Here is a 20,020-nt window from a genome sequence, read left to right as displayed (position 1 = left end):
TATATTAACTGTAATAAATATTAATTAGACACAAAAAAATATATTCATTTAGAATAAATATATATATTTGTTCGATGTTAATAAATATATATTTGAACTTAATGATTATTGATTTAAAAGTTATGGTGTTAGGCAGCAGCAGCTGGAGTAGTTCAATGCTCGCCACTAGATCGCGCCCACCATTTGTGGTGTCCCTGGTAAGATACTTATTTCGGAGTTTTTATATTCCGAGATTGAAGCATATAAGAGACGAGTTATCCGCTGAAATTTTTCGACAGTAATATGTGGGTACACTGTATTACACTCTGACATTAATGTTGAAGATTAATATTTTTCCTGAACAATTTTTGTCAGTACGAAAAGAAGTACTTGTGAAGGGAATAAATTATTTTTCTAAATATGCATTCATTGAACTGTTCAATAAATATTCTGTCATTTCAAAATAATATTTAATTATTATCAATAACTCATTCTCTAGAATGATCACTCATACATTTCATTATGACTACTTTATAAACACTACAGGTAATCAATTTGATTTTATGCTTGCTACTAAACGCGTAATTATCTTTACTAAATATTTCATAGTTTCTAATCACTCCTTTTGTTGGTGGATTATAAAATATTTAGTTAAAACAACCAAATATATGATTGGCAATGGGCAATCAAATCATTTTGTTGTCATAACTAAAATTTAGTTGTCAGTAGAAAATTTTTTTCTCAGTGATAGAAATATATATTTTTATGTATGATAAAAATATAGTTTTCGTATATGACAAGAATATATATTTTCATATATGATTGACATATATATTTTATATATGCTAAACATATACGGACTCGTATATGATGAATATTATATTTTTTAATATAAAAAAAAAATATCAGAAAATATAGTTAAATTGGCCACATATATTTTCAGATATTTATCATATATTTTGACCATATATGTAATATTTTCATACGGGTAGATTATTAAATTTAAATAACGTTAATAGACAATTATTTCACTTGAAAACAAAAAAAAACTTATTATTATTATTCATTAATGAACATAATTTAAATAAGCCCGGAAATTTTTAAGCCAAGTGATACTTGATGAAGTCTTTGAGAATATAACAAAGCTGTACCAAGTATTACAAAGATTCAACCATAGATATCATCCCAAGCCCAAGAGAATTCTCAAGCGAGCAAGCAAACGGGCTGGACAGTACACAATTTGATAACGCACTCCAAACGATGTATTCGAGTCAGAGCATCGTATAAAATAGCGTTAAAGTGAACAAGGAAGAAGAAAGACATAGAAAGAAGAAAAAGAATAAGAATAAAAAGTCGAGGACAAAAGACCGTTAGTGAAGAAGGGTGCGATTCGAGTCGCGTGGAGGCGTGTGACTATGCACGGCATCCAACCTCAGGCGTTTTTCAGCAACCCTTTATTATTAAGGAATCATCGTATCCTTCCGTTTATGAAAAATCCTGAAATAACATATATACATATTTAATTTATAATATCCATAATTTTTCGTCCAAAAATCTCCCAAGCCATTAAAATAATTAATTGTTTTTTATTAACACATTGTCATTAAATTATTTACTTACTGGGTGGCGTAAACCTCATTGAAAATTTAACGTCCCAATCTGCATAACCGATTACTTACAGAATTATCTCTTAATCCCAACCGACCACAGGGATTTATTTACGCATTACACGAGGCCCAATGTATATGGGCATCGAGTGGTAAGATCTTGACCACTTTTAACTCGATTTATTTACACTGCAAAACTAATGAAGAAAGATCGACAACGAACATAAAGAGTGAAAAGACTCTTATTCATTACTTGCATGTTCTTTTTTTTATACTTTCTCTCGTCTCTTTTTCTTTCTTTACTCTTACATATACATCTTACTATAAATATATGTAAGTGTATATTATATTCTTTGAACCTCTTCACAATTCAGCGAACAATTAAGCTGAGCATTATTTACGAGCAAGTGGGTTTATTACTCTGTACAAGAAAGAAACTGTCCCTTGTAGGAAAAAAAATATTGACAACGAGGCCAGTCTTGGCACAATACTGGGCTACCGAGGCTTGGCCTCCCAAGGTTGGTCCGAGATCCAACCAACGTTCAAGTGACGAGCCTTGGTTTGCCAGTCTTGGGACAAGGTTCAGCCAATGCTCAATTGACAAGCCTTGGTTTGCCAGTCTTGGGCCACGATTCAACAGACATTTAATTGACAAGCCTTAGTTTGCCAGTCTTGGGCCAAGATTCAGCCAATACTCAAGTGACAAGCCTTGGTTTGCTAGTCTTGGGCCATTGTTCAGCCAATACTCAAGTGACAAGCCTTCGTTTGCCAGATTCGAGACCTAGCAAATGCAAAAAAAAATTAGCTTCATCCATCCACCTGATTTCTCTGTGTGCAAATTTATTTCCATATGTTACCATCACGCACATGTCTACTAATATTTTTTTTTTTTTAAATTTATTTTTAATAAGCATAGGTGCTTATTTAGCAACAGTCTTGGCACAATACTGGCTCTCGATATTGGGCCAATACTAAGATGCAGTCTTGGCACAACACTGTCACTCAAGCTTGGCTGGGTGTTATCATTTCGATGCTTAGACAGACTTGGGCCAAGCTTAGATTTCAAGCTTTCCCCAGAGTTAATAAGTCTTGCGCCAAGCCTCGGCCAAGCTTGGGCCTATTGTTTCTTCCTATAAGGGGTTGATAATTGAATTTGGAGACACGGATAGTAATCTATCCATGTAGGACGTAAGATGAGGTGTGTTCCTCTTGAGAAATATATATATTACTTTTAATTAGTATTCTTACGGAATGGGAACAAATGAGTCATCATAAAATGCTTATAATGATTACAATAATATCACGGAAAAAAATGGTGCTCAAAATTTTAATAGTTTGTAGTTTATTTTTTACTTAAAATTAGTATAGTCAATACTAATATCAAACCACGATCATTATATATATTACAAAATGGCTATTATTTATATTAAAATTTGATACACATAGAAGAGCAAAATTTGTAATTTCGGAGATTAAAATTAATATGAAAAAGAATCGATAAATTGGTATCTACAGTTATTACTATTCAAATAAACATAGAAAAATTTAAAAAATGAGGAACCGAAAAATTAGTAAACGTACATATTAATATATAAAGATCTAGTATACTAATTTTTCATTTTATCATTTACCACTTATTCAATTTATGTATATTGTAAATTAATTTATAATGATGAAGAAATGATATTTTAAGCTAATAATTGATCAGTGATATCGAATTTATAAAATAAAAGTTAGTCACTTTTGCAATTTTTAGCTGGAAAAATCAGTATCTAAGATACCAGTTCCTAATTTGACCAATCATTACTTTTTAATAGATTATGCCATAAATTAATTAACTTTCACTAATAAGTCACGTTTTATACCTAAAAGTAATAATATTTACTTACTTTTTGAAATTATTAATAGTAGTTTTTAGGAATCTACAAAAATTAGTAAACTACTGTGTATTAAGTACATAATAGTACTAATTATTGATAACAGATTCCATTTTTTACTATTATTTATCAATTTTTAATATTCTGTTTTTTCCGTGTAACAATTTACCTATGGAATATCGAGTATTCATAAGAGAAACAACAGTAGTACTACAAAATTATCAAAAGGAAATTCTTTCACGCATTAAAGACGTCGACAGGTGTCCCTTGCATGATGTCAAGCCACCAATAATAATTTGCTGAGACTTGCGTACTGAACAAAGATCTCATATTTCTTCTCTCTTTACATATATTTCTCAACCTCTACCTCTTCCTCTGCTCTTCTTTACAACTGAAACACATTGAAAAAGCTTTAAAGGGGGTTCGATGACTGAGAGCCTGAAATCTATCTTGGTTAAAAGATGACGCTCTGGAATTCGCACTAGGAGGGGGTCCAACCGTTCGTTAACCTTTAAAAATTACTCAACGAACATAACTAATGAATTTTTTGCTCTCTTATTAATCATTTCTCGTACTCATTGATTTATGATTTATTATGTTATTTTATCTCTTGTTTTAAATCAGTTATGCATAATAGTATTTTCAATATTTATCTAATTTTTTCTTTAAAAAACGTTTCACATTTATAATATTGACGTGAATATCTTAAATAAATTCACGTAAGCCCACGCAGAATCTCAGTGACCCTGTAATTTTTTTTAGATCTGACATTTCTACGTTAGGGTACTGAAGAAAAACTTGGAAACCCCTTTTCCTATTTTTTTTTCACTAATCAAAGTAAGTCTCATATTCTATGCAGGAGCTGCCAGAGTTGAACGACGAAGCCCTACTTGGCCCAGCACTGAGGAACTTAGCTTTGGCACACCTATATTGGCCCATGCTTGGCTCAAGATTGGGTACTCAGTCCTGACCGTTACAATGATTACCCGGGCTTGGCCCAAGACTGGGTTCTCCTATCAATGGCAAGCCAGGCTTGGGCCAAGACTGGGTAACCTAGCCTTGGCCATTCAATGGCAACCCAGGCCTAGCAACCAGGACTGGCCCCGTGTTATCATTCCAGACTTCTACCAAGGCTGGCTTACAAGCTTGGCCCAAGGTTCTACATACTTGCGCCAAGCCTGGGCCCGTCGTACTTTCCTCTCTGGGTAGTAATAAACTAAAAACTTCATAAAATCATATACAGAATTATGGTAATAACTTTTAAATTTACTTTGAAACTTCAAACACAAAAGTTCTTAAGTTATCCTTATCGACCCACACAGGTTTAGTTTAGCCGTTTAAATTTAAAACTGTGATTGATAATTTTAACATTTTGTTTATTTTTTATTTAAGAGGATTTGCCATCTATTCTCTTTCTCACACACATGTGAACAAACGAAACGGTCCTTGTTGAACTTACATTAGCAAATGGAAATTTCAAATGAACTGTTCTCGGAATAAACTGAAATTCCCGAACGAGAAGCATTTCATTCGGTGAATAGTAACTTTACGCATCGAATGATAAATTTATTTAATAATCTGGGTTTTTATCTATGAAAATGATTCATGAAAATCACCTATTTCACTCTCTTAGTTAATTCTTGAACGAGTCAACAGAAACAAAATAATTATTTGCTTGCTCGAAAAAAAAAAAAAAAAGTTTTTAACTAAATTGTAATTAAGGTTTCATTTTATTTAATTCTTTAACTATGAGTCAAAGAAATTTTTGATTTTTACTTTTTACTAAAATTTTAATTTGAAAAAATGTTTTTTTTTAGAAAAAATTTTATTGTTTCACTTACAGCAATTTGGAGTCTGCTTCATAATAAATAATTGACATTAACAGAAGTTAATTCGATTTGCCGAAAATTATTAAACTATAGAGTAATTAAAGATTTTGAATGCTTTTATTTTCAAAAATATAAGACACCAAAATAAAAAAATATGTATTTTTAAAAAATTGAAAATTTACTGTTCAAGTACCCGTGTAAATTAACGTTTTTAGACTCTGTTGTAAACTTTTTTTGACTCCATTAAAAGAACTAGGTTTCATCATTTATTTTAAAGCAAAATACGTTCAGAAAAAGCTGATTTTGAACTATTTCTGAACGTTTTTTCAGCATATCTTGATAATATTTGGATATTCTTCGATTATTAGAATAATCAACAATTTTTTTTACACGGGAATGATGAAAAAATTATTGCAAGGTTACTTCAGTCTGTATATAAGAAGGAAAAGAAATTAATTTTATTTTCTGTTCAGTTTTTATGCAGATATCAAAACTAATAATGATTATAATTAATATTTAAAACACTAATAAACTTCTTTAGTCAGTAATAATTAACAGCAAATAACTATAATACTAAATGTTAAAAATAGAATTATGTGTTAATGACATGGTATCATAATCAATAGTATATAATTTTGAAAACGGAATATACTAAAGTCTGAGCAGTACCCTTACGTCATAAATTAAAGCAATTAACGGGATCGCAATAGGTAAAGGTCAAAGAACGAATCTCAAAGTCGAAATGCAAGGATCGTAGTTTAAGTGCATACATTGGAGTACATACTGAGTATGAGGTGGCATTCGCCAGCTGCCGGGTTCCCGGTTACATACGTGATGCTTAATGCCTTGTGCACAACAAGAAAATAGGTCCATGAAAGAAAAGAGAACGAATAAGATGAGAGGCAGGCCGCGTGGCAGATCTGGTGGGGATATGAGCCGTGTGGGCCGTTCGCTTTCTTACTTGCCCTTCGTTTAGCTCATGTACTCTTTCTACTTGAGTCTTCAGTTTGCTTCAGTCTCTCTTTCTTTACTCCTGTTGACTCCACGCGTTTTACTTACACCAGTAATTGTGAATCTACTTATATACTTTTAAATATTAAATATGTCCTACAATAGCATACTAATCAAAATTCCAGGTCTTATTTGTCTTAAATAATAAAACCGCGAATTATGGTCAATTATTTATGTAGAACCAAAAGTTTAACCAGTTTATTGTGATTATATTGTTAATTGCTGCTTAATAGAGTATGAAGTTACCAAGTGAAAAGAAACACTTTTGCGCATTATCTTTAAGTGTTAATAAAATTTGAATTCCCGCTTCTATCTACTAAAAATGTAATAATGATGAATTATCGTTGTGTGAATTTCAATAGCTAGTGTGTAAATTAATTAATAGTAAGTGAAGTGAAAGTGAATTTTATGGTGAAAAAAAATAAAAAAATCGGAGTTTGAATAAATTTGATTTTAATTTGGGTATGAGGAGACTGACACGCAGGCGCAGAAGCCTGACAACATTAACGGCGATTATGGGACGTCTCGGCAAGTCAGCCCAAGGAACAACAAAACCAATTTTTCGTGTTCATTATCGCAAACTCGTGGATGAATTTTCTCAACAGCATCAAGAGCAACTTAAATTCATGCCAGCGCTACCGGATTACATGTCATACTCCTGCTGCCGCTGTGGACATATGCAGAAGCTCGAAGTAAGGCGTGACGATAAATTTAACTACACTGACACGTTATAATTCTATACATTCTTTATATATATCTTTTTTTTTATTATACTTTCTTCCTTATTCTACTTCTTTTCTGTTTTTTTATTTTTTTTCAAATATTATACACGTTTCAACGCTTTGCTTTTGGTACAACGTTCTTCCATTTCCGTACGTTGTCGTCCAACATTATAAATATATATATATATACATATAGAGAGAAAGAGGTGGTATTTTCTTGAGCGGTTTTAACGTGACTTGAGGACAAAAATTCCATCGCTATAAAAGCAACTACTGGGATTTACGAGAATCGTGAAAATTAATTGCTAACACCGAAATGGTAATTGAAAGAAAATACAGTAGTATAAGCTTGTGAGCAAGTAGACTTGAGTTTCATTTTCTCGGCTTTGTCTTAACAGTACGAACCAGTTTGTTCTCTGTTCTCTGTTAACGCTTAGCAATTATCCATCTTCACTTGTACTCCAAGAATAAGAACAAAAAATATGAGAGACAAGAAGAAGACTCAGGCGCATCCATTATCTATCTATAAAATAATTTAAAGAAATGTAGATCACTTATGTTTAGTTGGATGAACTTAGGGTCTAATCAGTAAACCAGTAAGCCGAACCTGATTTATTAGTAAGGGAAAGTATTTTTGAGTAAAAAGAATAAAAGCATATTCCTTGTATGAGCTGGTCGTTTTATAGTCTTTGGTCTCTGGTCTCTGGTCTCTGTATATATACATACCAAGTCTCTACACTTAGGCTACTTGGTATACCATACTCCTTGGAGAAGCCGCAACGGCTGTCTAAAAGAGAAGGGGGAAAAGCCGTGGGATCGGACGAGCGCATTCCTTGGGTCCTTACCGCGCGCTCGCTCGTGGCACACGAGATGCCTGCGACTTCTCTTACCTCCTACCCGTATCCTTTAGCCTTATGGTGAACCCCCTTTTTACTCTTCCTCCTTTACCACTCTTCCATGTCTATGCTCCTTTTTTATATTTTTATTTATACCTTTTTTTTATTACTATGTGCGCGCCTGCATGGCACAGATATCTTTACTCCATCCTCCTCAACTCGACTTTTTTTTTAATCGTCGATGTTAAAAATAATTTTTTAATCATCCTCACAAAGTTATTTTTATTTTCCTCCGTAAATTTTTCATGGGATTAGACTTGCTGAAGGATTTTTTTTTTAAACGACTTCCTCAGCCCTTCTTTCCCTGTTTTTCGGAGATTATTTAATTCAATGTGGAATTAACTTACATATCAAAAGAGCCAATTTAAGTTAAAATAAAATGTATGCTGATGTTGAGCTCCAGTGATCCAATGCCTGAGGCATTGAAATAAAAATTTTAGATTCGACTGTCGATTCCCTGAATTCGCATGGCCTTAAGCCAAGAATTTGTCTAGGAATGCATTTCTGCTTCTCGTCACTAACTCAACCATTTCGAGAATTTCTAAATGTCCCTTTGCAGATAGTGACTCACATACGTATTTTACATATATGTATATGTATTTGTGTGATGTATATGTTTATTAAACATCTGTGCCAACGAATTTTCCAATATTCATCAGATTTTCACATAAATTTTATTAACTTTTTCATTCTGCTAAAAAACACTATAAAATATATTACATTTTAATGTAGTATGAATTTTTGATGATGTCATAGACTTACTGGAATTTAATTGTGTGTTAATTAGTCAATTCATAAGTCTAGAAGGTTAAAAACAACAATAGACAGTTAAACAGAGTAACTATATTATATAATTACTTAACTATTTACACACACAGACACAGACTTACGGTTTAAAGGTTAAAGTAAGGGTCACAAGTTTCCACAGCTCCGTGTAAATACGATTTAGATAATACTCCGTGAAACGAGACCAGAGGATTATCTTGGAAAACAGAAGTGTTAGTTACGAACCACTCAAGCAAGTTGAAAGTAACCCACCCGCAGAAATATACTAGCCGTTTAATATTTGATTCAATTTATTTATCTTTTTAATTCGTTTAATCTTTAAGACTTTAATTATTTTTTTTTCCTTAATTTTGAAAAATAAATAACCGTAATTTATTTTTAACGTTTGTCATGCAACCTAAATTAACTCGCAACGGTCACACTTTCGACGCAAATTGTAACAGATCAGCTTTCGAAATTGAATTAATTAATATTTTTACTTTCAATTTTATATAGATATTATTTAAGCATTGTTATTACCCGTATGAAAAAACAATATATGGTTAAAATATATAGTCATATATGTTTGCAACAAAAAAATATATGATATATTATAGTGTGTATTATCAAAAATCATATAGAGATTTTGGCCGATTTAATATAAAATTATATACAGTAGTAAATATATGTATTCCATATATGTAACTTATATGTTTTTTATATTAAGCTATATATACATTTACATTTACCTTATGATATATTGTATTAATATATTTCCTTTTATATTCAAAAAATATAAAATTTTTATATGAAATGGAATATATGGTAGCATATAATTTATATTATATATGGCACCATATATTTTTTTTGTTATATTTAAGCATATATTTTATTCGGTGCGTATGTATATGTATATGAGTATATATATTCGCATCAAATTAACTAATTTTGAAAATTTTAACTGCAATTTAAAGAGTATATTAAAATTTAGATCTAATTTAATTGGAGTTGGTCATACGAATAAGAAAGTTTTTTTTTCCATACACAATACAAATATGTTTTTATATATGATCACAATATATTTTTCGTATATGATAGAAATATATATTTTTATGTATGATAAAAATATAGTTTTCGTATGTGACAAGGATATATATTTACATATTTGATAAAAATATATTTTTTGTATATGATTGACATATATATTTTATATATGCTAAACATATACGGACTCGTATATGATGAATATTACATTTTTTAATATAAAAAAAAATATTTTAGAAAATATAGTTAAATTGGCCACATGTATTTTCTGATATTTATCATATATTTTGACCATATATGCTATTTTCACACGGGTAAAGTTAGTATAAATCTTTATCATGAATTTTAATTTTTAGTTATGAAAAAAATTGTAAAAATTGCTTTTTACATAATAATAGGCATAATTTTTTTTATAAACCACTAAGTCTTGAGGCAAATTATAACATGATAGATGTATTTCGATATCGAAATCAATAAAAAAGTTTAATTTCCTAAAAAGTATATTCATTTTAGTAAATTATGTAAACGCAGAATTTGCTATCAAAGTTATCAAAAAAAAATTGTGATTGATTTTTTGCAAATATTGAGTTATTTAAAAAATTGCAAGAGCGCTTTAAATTCTCTACAAAAAAGGTATCCTCTTATTTTTTCAAAAACTGAGTAGCCATTGAGATATTTTGAGCTTAAAATTGCCAAAGATCTTCTGGACCTCACGTGGCCATAAAGGGTTGAATAAAATTAATTTATAAATAGTTTAAAAATAAATAAATGCATTAATCACTACATCAGAACTTGAGTTCTGAGTATCAACTCACATTTGATAACTTTTTTTCATAAAATATATAAATATAAATATATATAATAAATAGTTTTAAATTTGACGTATAAATGTAAAAATAAAAAGTATTAAATAGAAGTTTTTCTCGCATTTTGTTGAGTATTATATATACAGATGAACGTCACGGAATTTTCACTTTGATGTCAATAGGGTAGAGCATCAGAGTGCAGAGCAAAATACAAGTACGGTTTTATTGTCAAGAATCATTTGAGTTACCTTTAAATAAGACAGAGATAGCAAAATACAATTCAATAGACAGCCATAGTTATACAGTGAATAGGAGATAAACTTGAAGCCAAGAAACCATGAGTTACACCTGGTAGATCCTCAATAACGCATTAGTTCCTTTTGAAAATGCAATATAATACATACTTGAACTACAGACAAAATTTTCAGTTCTTCTACGGTTCCAAAGGCAGAGGAATACATCCATATATATACATATGAATATAAATACCAAGATATATGCATATATTATAGGTGAACATTTTTTTTTCTTCGATTGTGGATAAAAAAATCATGGCGACCAAATAGCTTTGTCAAATACGAGTATATAATTGGCACCGCCCGTAGGTCAGATGAATGTGGAATACCACTGGTTGTATCCTTGTCACTTGGTCTTATTTTTTTTTTTTTTTTTTTTTTTCATTTTCTTCCTTTTTTTATTATTCATTGTTAAAGCAAGTTCATTCCAAGTCTCTTGAAGAATCTTACACCGTAGTAAATAAAGAATAATGGATTAAAGTTGAGGACGTATTATATACATGACTTGAACATTTTTTATTTTTTATTATTATTATTATTTTTCTGCTCTCTATCTTGATTGTATATTTCTTCTCCGGCACATCATCCGTAAATTCGTTCATTGTACTGTAGTGACATACACGTAGAAATTGTCCACCGTACATCGTCATCATCTATTGTCGCGTGTCACATCGATACGTTTAATATACTTATTGAGAGTATTTATATTGTATTCAGTTTGTATTTGTGTTCAAGTGGACCATCTCAGTAGCCATTTCAATGCTTTTTAAATATCATTATGTGCATGACTTTAATGCTTGCTTTTCAGTCACAACTACAATACTCGAATGAATGACAATTATACTATAGTTTTTTTATTTAGAATTCTATGAACAATGCATACATTCAAATATATTCTTATGATAAAACTTATTAAATATTATATATGAATCGTTTATTTGAGAAACCCCATAAGTCAAGAAAACAAAATTTTTCAGGAAACACAAAAAACATTTTTTTGGAAAATCTTGACATCAAAATAATAAATAAATAATTGAATACAATAATGTTAGCGTCTCTGAAAAAGATCCTAACAAGAAAAATTTAATTTTTTAACTGAAACTACTTAAAAAAATTATTTAAAGTTGATTGACTTATGGGGTTTCTCAACCAAACGGAAAAAAAAGTTATAAAATCATTGTTTTTTAAAATTCTTCCACTCAAATCATTTATTACACTAATAAAATGAAATATTAAATATGTATTTGAACTCTGAAACTCAGAAATTACAAAAAATTATAATTAATTTAAACACTTTAATTAGTCATATAAGACAGTCAACAATAAAACAACATTTGAAATTAATTTCCTAAAACAGCGCGAATTTTAAATAAAAAAAAAAAAGTTATTTCTGTAAAACTAAAACTGCATATGTTTATTTGAGTCATTGACTTATGGGGTTTCTCAATTAAATGAAATTGCTATCACACCGTTAATTTTTTTTTAAACGCTGATTTGATACATATTTTGATTGATTTCTATGGAGGGACATCGAAAAAACCCAAAAATGCAAAAAACCCAATTTTGTAAAACACATTACTTATGGGGTTGCTCAAATAAACGATTCATATGTATACCACGTGACAAGTGCCAAAAGGGCGTATAAAATTTTTTTTTGTCAATCAATTTGCAAACATATTCTAAGCTTAAAAATAAAAAAAAAAAATTCCAAAGCCAAAAGGGCGTATGTCTCAAATTATAAGGCCTTTCTGCTTTAGGAATTTAGAAATTTTGTGATCTAAAGCCAAAAGGGCTTTAGTCGGAGGTTTATGGCGGGTATTTTCTCGTCGGGTGAATTGTTATGCAACCCAAAAGGGCGTATAAGAATATTTTTTTAATCACCTGTCAAACATATATTCTAAGCTAGAAAATAAAAAAAAAAAAAAAAAAAAAATCTGTCTATCGGTTGACCCTGCGGGCCAGCCCCAAAACTTCCCGCTGTTTTTGAGCTCCTCGAGCTCGAAAACGTTGTTGTGGATACATTTTCGAGCTCTTCGAGCTCGAAAATACTTTAGTGTGCCATTGTTTTAAAAAAAAACCGATTTTAGCATTTCTGTCTCCCACGATATCTCAGGAATGAATTCACCGATTTTGATGGTTGCGGCGGCAATCGGCGTATTTTATTGAGTTCTAGAGCTGATAAAATTTTGAAATTGTTTGGTTCAGTTGTTTCGAAGATATTCGCAAAAAACTGTTTTTTACCATTTCTTTCTCCCGCGATAACTCTCGAACGAATGAACCGATTTTGATGATTGAGGCGGCAATCGACGTGTTTTATTGAGTTCTAGAGCTGATTAGATTTTGAAGTTGATCGTATGAGTCGTTTCTGAGAAATCAATAAAAAACTAAAATAAAAAAAAATTTTTAATTCTTATTCTTTGTATAACTTGTAAACTACATGACCGATTTACCCCAAAATCTAATCAAGACTAAGTTTTGGTGAGCTCTTTCGATCGCCACCAAGTACGTTCAAATCGGTTCATCCGTTCCAAAGATATCGTCGGACAAAAAAAAGTTCACACACACACACACACACACACACACACACACACACGGACGGACGTCCACCCGGGAATAGTCAGAATAGTTTCCTAGGACCTCAAAACGTCGACATCTGATGAAAACTCGATTTTCGAAAATCGGACCGAAACCAATAACTTCCCTTTTTTGAAAATTTGCAATTTTCTTAGCGGGAAGTTAACAAAAAAAATTTTTACTATTTCATAAAAATTCTGTGAATAAAAAATTTTTCGTCAAATTTTTCAATACTGAATTTCGTTCTTCCACTTTGCCCCTTTCTACTTTTTTTTATTGATCTTGACGTTTCAAACAATTTTGAGTTGAATGGTATAAAAAAATTTGTATTCGCCTTTTTGGCACAAAACTCTATCTAACTGCTGTAGTACGCCTTTTGGCCTTTGTCACACGATGCAGGGGAGGAGGGGGCAAAGTAGGCCCCTTAAAATTTTGAAAACTTCAAAAAATATAGGGGCAATGTGGGCCCCTCAAAATTTTCTATACGCCAATAAATTCGGACGGAAAATATGTTTATCGAAATTTCTCATATGTGAGTAATGTGAGCGGTGTACATCAGACTTTATTATTGTTAAGTTTTTATTTCCTCAATAATATAAAGTAAAAAGAACTTGTGCCTGTACTGAACATCATTGACAGTGTGATAAATGATAACATGATACAGTATTAAATGTGATATACACTGTTAAAATAATTGTTTGAATTTTCAAAACATTGTATATAACGCCATAAACACATATAATTGTGTTTGAAATTTCATTGTAACGATCGTATAGAATTTAAAATACACGCTTTTGAATTTTCAAATAAACGCTTCAGATTTTCAAATACATTTATTAGAAAATTTAAAAAAAAGTATTTGAAAATTGAAAAGAAAGTATTTGAAAATTCGAAAAGAAGTATTTGAAAATGCAAAGTGTTCATTTGAAAATTCAAAAACATGTATTTTAAATTCTATATGAAATTAGTAATGAAACTTCACGCACAAATGTATGTGTTTATTGCGTTATATACAATGTTTTGAAAATTCAAACAATTTTTTTAACAGTGTATAATGAGGGCTAAAATAGACCATCAAAACTGTCCATTAAATATAATTTATTAAGAAAGTTAAAGATAATAAAATTACGTTTTAAAGTTACATCGCAGCAGACTATTAAAATTACTCTTATATTATTAAAATACAATTGTTTTATACAATTATTTGCAAATATCACACGTGTAAAGAATAAAAAATATCAAATTCGAAACTTTTTTGAGGGCCCACTTTGCCCCTAATTTTTGATTTTTCAATTTTAATGGACGCAACATAATGAAGTGAAAATAAGTATCAAGGGTCTAAAAAGAAGCAACCGCGTAAAAAATAATTAATGATATTATAATTATTTTCTTTAAGGGGCCCATTTTGCCCCCCTCTCCCCTATATTATTTATAACTAAAACCACAATTAATATTACATTGGAGAAAAAGTTTATTAAAAAATAATAATATATTATAAAGTTTAGACGATATAAAAAAGTTTTATTATTTTTTAAATTAAAATTTATATTTTATTGTTTGTGATAATTTTAAGGATTAAAAAACTTTTTTAAATTCAATTATTTTTCCGATCCTCTATAGAAACAAATAGAAAGATTAAAGTTTCGTAGAAAGTTAATTATATTCAAGTCTATTCAAAACAACTTTATAAAAGTTTTATTATTATTTTCAACACAATATCAAACAATCTGTAGTAATATTGTGTTATTAATAAATCGATTAAAAATTCTTGCAGGAATAATAATATTAATAAAATTAAAGATTTCATTACGTTATGTGATCATTTATAATATTCATTAATAATTCAACAATAATTTTACAGTCACTTATGTTTTATTATAATTTATCATTGCTCACGACTAATTATTCAGCGATTAACTCAGCTCTATCGTTTCACAAAATCGCTCCATTAATTATTCATAAACTCAAGACAATGATAATGAAAAGGAGAATTAATGTAAAAGCAACAGATTTACATTCCTTATTTCCTCCTTCGTCATCTCAATCTTTAGAATCAGTAACAACCGTTCATCTATATAAAACCTATGTACATATATAAACACATTGTACTGATTCATGATCGGCTAATTTTAAGTCATATATATATATATATTTTGATACAGCTATTATTCACTTATTTTCGACGCATAATAAATAGCTATTGTAATTTAGAAAAGTATATATTTTATCAAATATAATAATAATTAATGTTCAAAATATATATTAATGTTTACAATGTACATCTACTTCAGTTCAAATAAATGATGAGTAATTTAAAAATGAATTAATTTATTTAAATCTTAAGAAAAGTATACTCAAGACAAACCCCAGTCTCACCCATTAGAAATATATACGTAAGGTTAACCTAATCTTGGTCTCACCCATCAGAAATATATATACGTGAAGTTAACCTCGTATGGGTCTCACCCATCAGAAATATATACGTGAAGTTAACCTCATCTGGGTCTTATCCACAAAAACTATACGTGAGATAAACCTCATATTGGTCTCATCGATAAGAAATATATACATGAGGTTAACCTCATGTACGCCTAAATGGGACAAAAGTCGCACAAAATGAGACTAACCTCATCTCAGATTTATATGAATTTTAAATGGTGAGGACAAACTGAGGCAAACCTCACAATCTTTCATTTGAGGTCTGAAACCGGAATTATTTTTCGACTCGGGTATATAACGGTTAATACTAATATTATATTTATTGAATTAAATTTCCCGTAATAACGTGTAACCAACCGAGCAAATTTATTTTGAACGCCTAAAAGACACCTTAATAATTAAATATATACAATTACTCGAGTTATCCCTTGAAAATTAATGCCAATTAATATTGATAACCGGAAGTATCTGTATCTTATAGAGATATAAGATAAGTGGGCGAGTAGTCTTGAGAAACCGTTTATTTATAAGAGTATCATCAATAAATCTTGGTGCATTCTATTTTTTTTATAAATAATTAACTATCCGCATGGCTGTTAGCTTTTAATGTTTAATAAACCATTACTAGAAAAACTGTAATCAGACGGATACATCCGGCTTTAAATCTTTTTATAAACTAAGACAAGATAATTCTCGTACTATTGATCCATTTTAGTATTCAATCTAAAAATGTACTTGCATTAATTCACAGGATATTGGAAATAAATTTGAATCTTAAATAACTTTAAATACATTTTTAAATTATTCGGACTAAGTCTCATTTGAGCCCTATATTTTATATTCATTTATATAAATATATTATATTTTTTTTAGTGGGTCCGTAATGGAATACTTGTAAGATCTTTTAGATGTTCGATTCTCTTTTTTCCTATTAACGTTTCATATCTTTTGATGAATGTACTTTATTCTTTTATAAAGCGATTCAGTTAAAAGTTCTGACAATCAGTTAATATTTTACTGAGAAATAGTCCCAATTATCACTGATAGAATCAGTGGAGACTATTTGCGCAGTGATTATTTATCCATTGGACTATTTTTTATTGATTAATCTTAAGAGAATACCGATTATGATCAAATTTGGTGTATTTATTTGAAAAAAACATTCTTTTCATTAAAATTATTGGGTGTGGTGCATCCCTACAGAGAATTTCTCTACATTATAAAACTTCACAAAGTTTTTCCCTACACGAATCAACTCTACAGATAAATTTTTACATCGCAACGACTCAACAGAAGATTATTTTCACATCGTTCCATCTCTACATGAGAATATCTCTCATATTGAAAATCTCTACAGCGATCATTTTTCCATAGCGCTAAGTTTAAACAGTAGAATTTTTATTTTGACATTTTATCAATAAAGTAGGTTAATTATATAAAAGAATGAATGAATGAAAGTGAAATTTAATTATTTAAATATTAGCAAAGTGATGATTCACCCAAACACAAATTTAGAAAATCTAGCGATTGCTGCTTTTAAACTTGTGGTCACGTGTTAACTTTTCGTATCAATTTCGATAACTTTTTTCTGTAGTTGAACTCTTGATTTCCACTTTGGTTTATATACAGCAACAAGGGCTGTATCTTCACTCATTTTAAATCATTTTTTAACAGTACCGCGGTTGTCTTATTCGACAATTAATATTTTATTAAACATAAAATATAAAGACAACAAAGAATATTAATTAAATAATAATTGATACAGAAAGTTAACACAAGACCACCAGTTTAAAAGCAGCAACCGCTAGATTTTCTAAATTTGTGTTGGGGTAAATCATCACTTTTGTAATATTTAAATAATTTAATTTCACTTTTATTCATTCATTCTTTATATAATTAACCTACTTTATTAATAAAATGTAAAAACAAAAATTCTACCGTTTGAACTTAGCGCTATGTAAAAATAATCGCTGTAGAGATTCTCAATATGCACGGGAAAAAATGCTGGAGTAGAATCTACTACACCAAACTAGTAAAAATTTTACTACACTTTGTGGTCGCCGCAATGACAGCTGTAGTAACATAAGGCACAGTGTGCGTGATATTTTACTACCATAGGAGTTCTGCTTACTACTGTAATGTTATAAAACTTTGTAGTTTCCACAACTACTCAATGTAGTATAAAATACTTATTTTGTGGTTTTGGGAACCACACAATTTTATATGAATTGGTATCTGTTACTATTTTTGGAGTATACAATACCAGATTACTTGTACAATCTACTCCAATGTGTGGTAAAATGATCAAAAGAAAAAAATAACAGGGCCACCTACAACTTTTTACTCCATTCTGTGGGTATCCTTTCAGTGTATTTAATATTATAAATAATATTATAAAACATTATAAATAATAATATATATAATTAAAAATCGAGGCGTGCAATTATAATATATATAATTTAAAATAAATATAGATATAAAAAATATAATACAAAAAAATTTGTTTTGTATTACCTGTCATTCTTCCTTTTGCTTACCTCACCTACAACTTCTTCTATAAAATTTTATTTCTATGCTCTTATCAGTGAATCGTGATTTTAATGCAATTTTAAAAATCATTGCCTATTGAGTATTTGTTATTTATTAGAATTATAACTTTTAAAACGAGGTTTTTCATATTTTCTATTAATAAAAATTAATACTTAATTATTCTAAGTTTATGCTTATACGAGAGTTTATAGATTACAAATATATTTTTAAAATTATCATTATCGGGTATTGATAAAAAGTAGGCTTTTGAAATTTAAGTCCTTATTATTTTAAGTTATTCATTAATAAATTCATTTTATATCATTTTAATTTGATATACTGTAAGTCCGAAGAATCTAAGATTAATTTTTATATTTTTATAACGTTTTCAAAATCATAAAAACTAATGATCGTTAACTAACAGATATTTAATTAATATACATTACGAATAAAATATATTCTACTATGTTGTGGAGTAAAATGAACCACAGTGGTTATTTAATGCTAGTTCTTATTACTACTTACTGTAGTAAATGGTATTACAGGTTGTGTACCACAGTGTACTAGTAACTGTTACTAAACGTGTAGTTATCCTATACATTACTAGTCAGTGTAGTAAATCGAACTCCATTTGTAGTAAATTTAACTACACATTTTTTTCCGTGTGAGAGATATTCTCATGTAGAGATGGAACGATGGGAAAATAATCATCTGTTGAGTTGTTGCGATGTAAAAATTTATCTGTAGAGTTGATTCGTGTAGGTAAAAACTTTGTAAAGTTTTATAATGTAGAGAAATTCTCTGTAGGGATGTACCACACCCGAAATTATTCATTAGATATCAAATGTAAGCTTTTAATCTATAGATTATTTTAAAGTTTTTCAAAATTATTTTTATTAATTTGACCAAGTCAAAAATGGGACCAAAAACGTTTCAAAGTATTGTCTCTTCCCTCCTCTACATTTGAATCTCGGGATTCAAAATATCTTAAAAAACTCAGCAAATGAATTGCAATGTATATTTTAAAGACAAAGGAAATTTTTTTAAGGATGAAAAAATATAATTAATGATTATTTAATAAAACAATGATAATTATAATAAATTATAATCAAAGAATGTACAAATGTTTTACTTTTTTTTATGTATGAGGAATTAAAATTTTTTCACTTTTGATAATACGGTAATTTCACCATATTTTATAAGACAATTATTCACAACAAGTAATTATATATCGTCATAAAAATTTAAATACAGTTCATGCATAAGTATGCAGAAATAAATAAAATTTGAATATAATTACGAATACACTTGCATCGTATCAACTCGCACATCTGACTTTTTAAAGTTATTAATCAAATCATACATAAAATCAAATCATACTAAGAATAGTAAACATATGGTAAATCAAAATTTGAATTTGAATCTATGTACTGAATTTAATACTTAAATAATTTTTATTTTTTATTATTCGTTTAATTACATGCATAAGTAATTAGTATTTTTTAATTAATGCCATTAGTACAGGTAATTATTATGTCGCAATGTAAAAAAAAAAAAAAAAAAAAAAAAATTAGATATTTTTTCCGTAATTACAGGTTGTTATAAAATGTCATATTATAAGGATAATAATATCAGTAACGAGGTTT

General features: G+C 29.2%; 1 protein-coding gene across 7 annotated transcripts in view; it reads left to right on the top strand.

Annotated features, from left to right (window-relative positions):
• The window catches only part of LOC130668618 (EGFR adapter protein-like), a 374,416-nt gene that overhangs the window by 305,142 nt on the left and 49,254 nt on the right, over positions 1–20,020 (top strand). The window contains exon 1 of one of the 7 annotated variants that reach the window (XM_057470979.1): positions 6,300–6,995. The exons of the other annotated variants lie outside the window; for them this stretch is intronic. Coding sequence (XP_057326962.1) covers positions 6,768–6,995 — 228 coding nt within the window. The 5' untranslated portion in view covers positions 6,300–6,767. Of the gene's footprint in view, positions 1–6,299; positions 6,996–20,020 lie in introns of those variants that run through there. 7 annotated transcript variants of the gene reach the window in all.

The sequence above is a fragment of the Microplitis mediator genome, chromosome 5 (genome assembly GCF_029852145.1).
Source record: "Microplitis mediator isolate UGA2020A chromosome 5, iyMicMedi2.1, whole genome shotgun sequence".
NCBI classification, from domain to species: Eukaryota; Metazoa; Arthropoda; class Insecta; order Hymenoptera; family Braconidae; genus Microplitis; species Microplitis mediator.
This window is presented reverse-complemented; position numbering and strand designations above follow the sequence as displayed.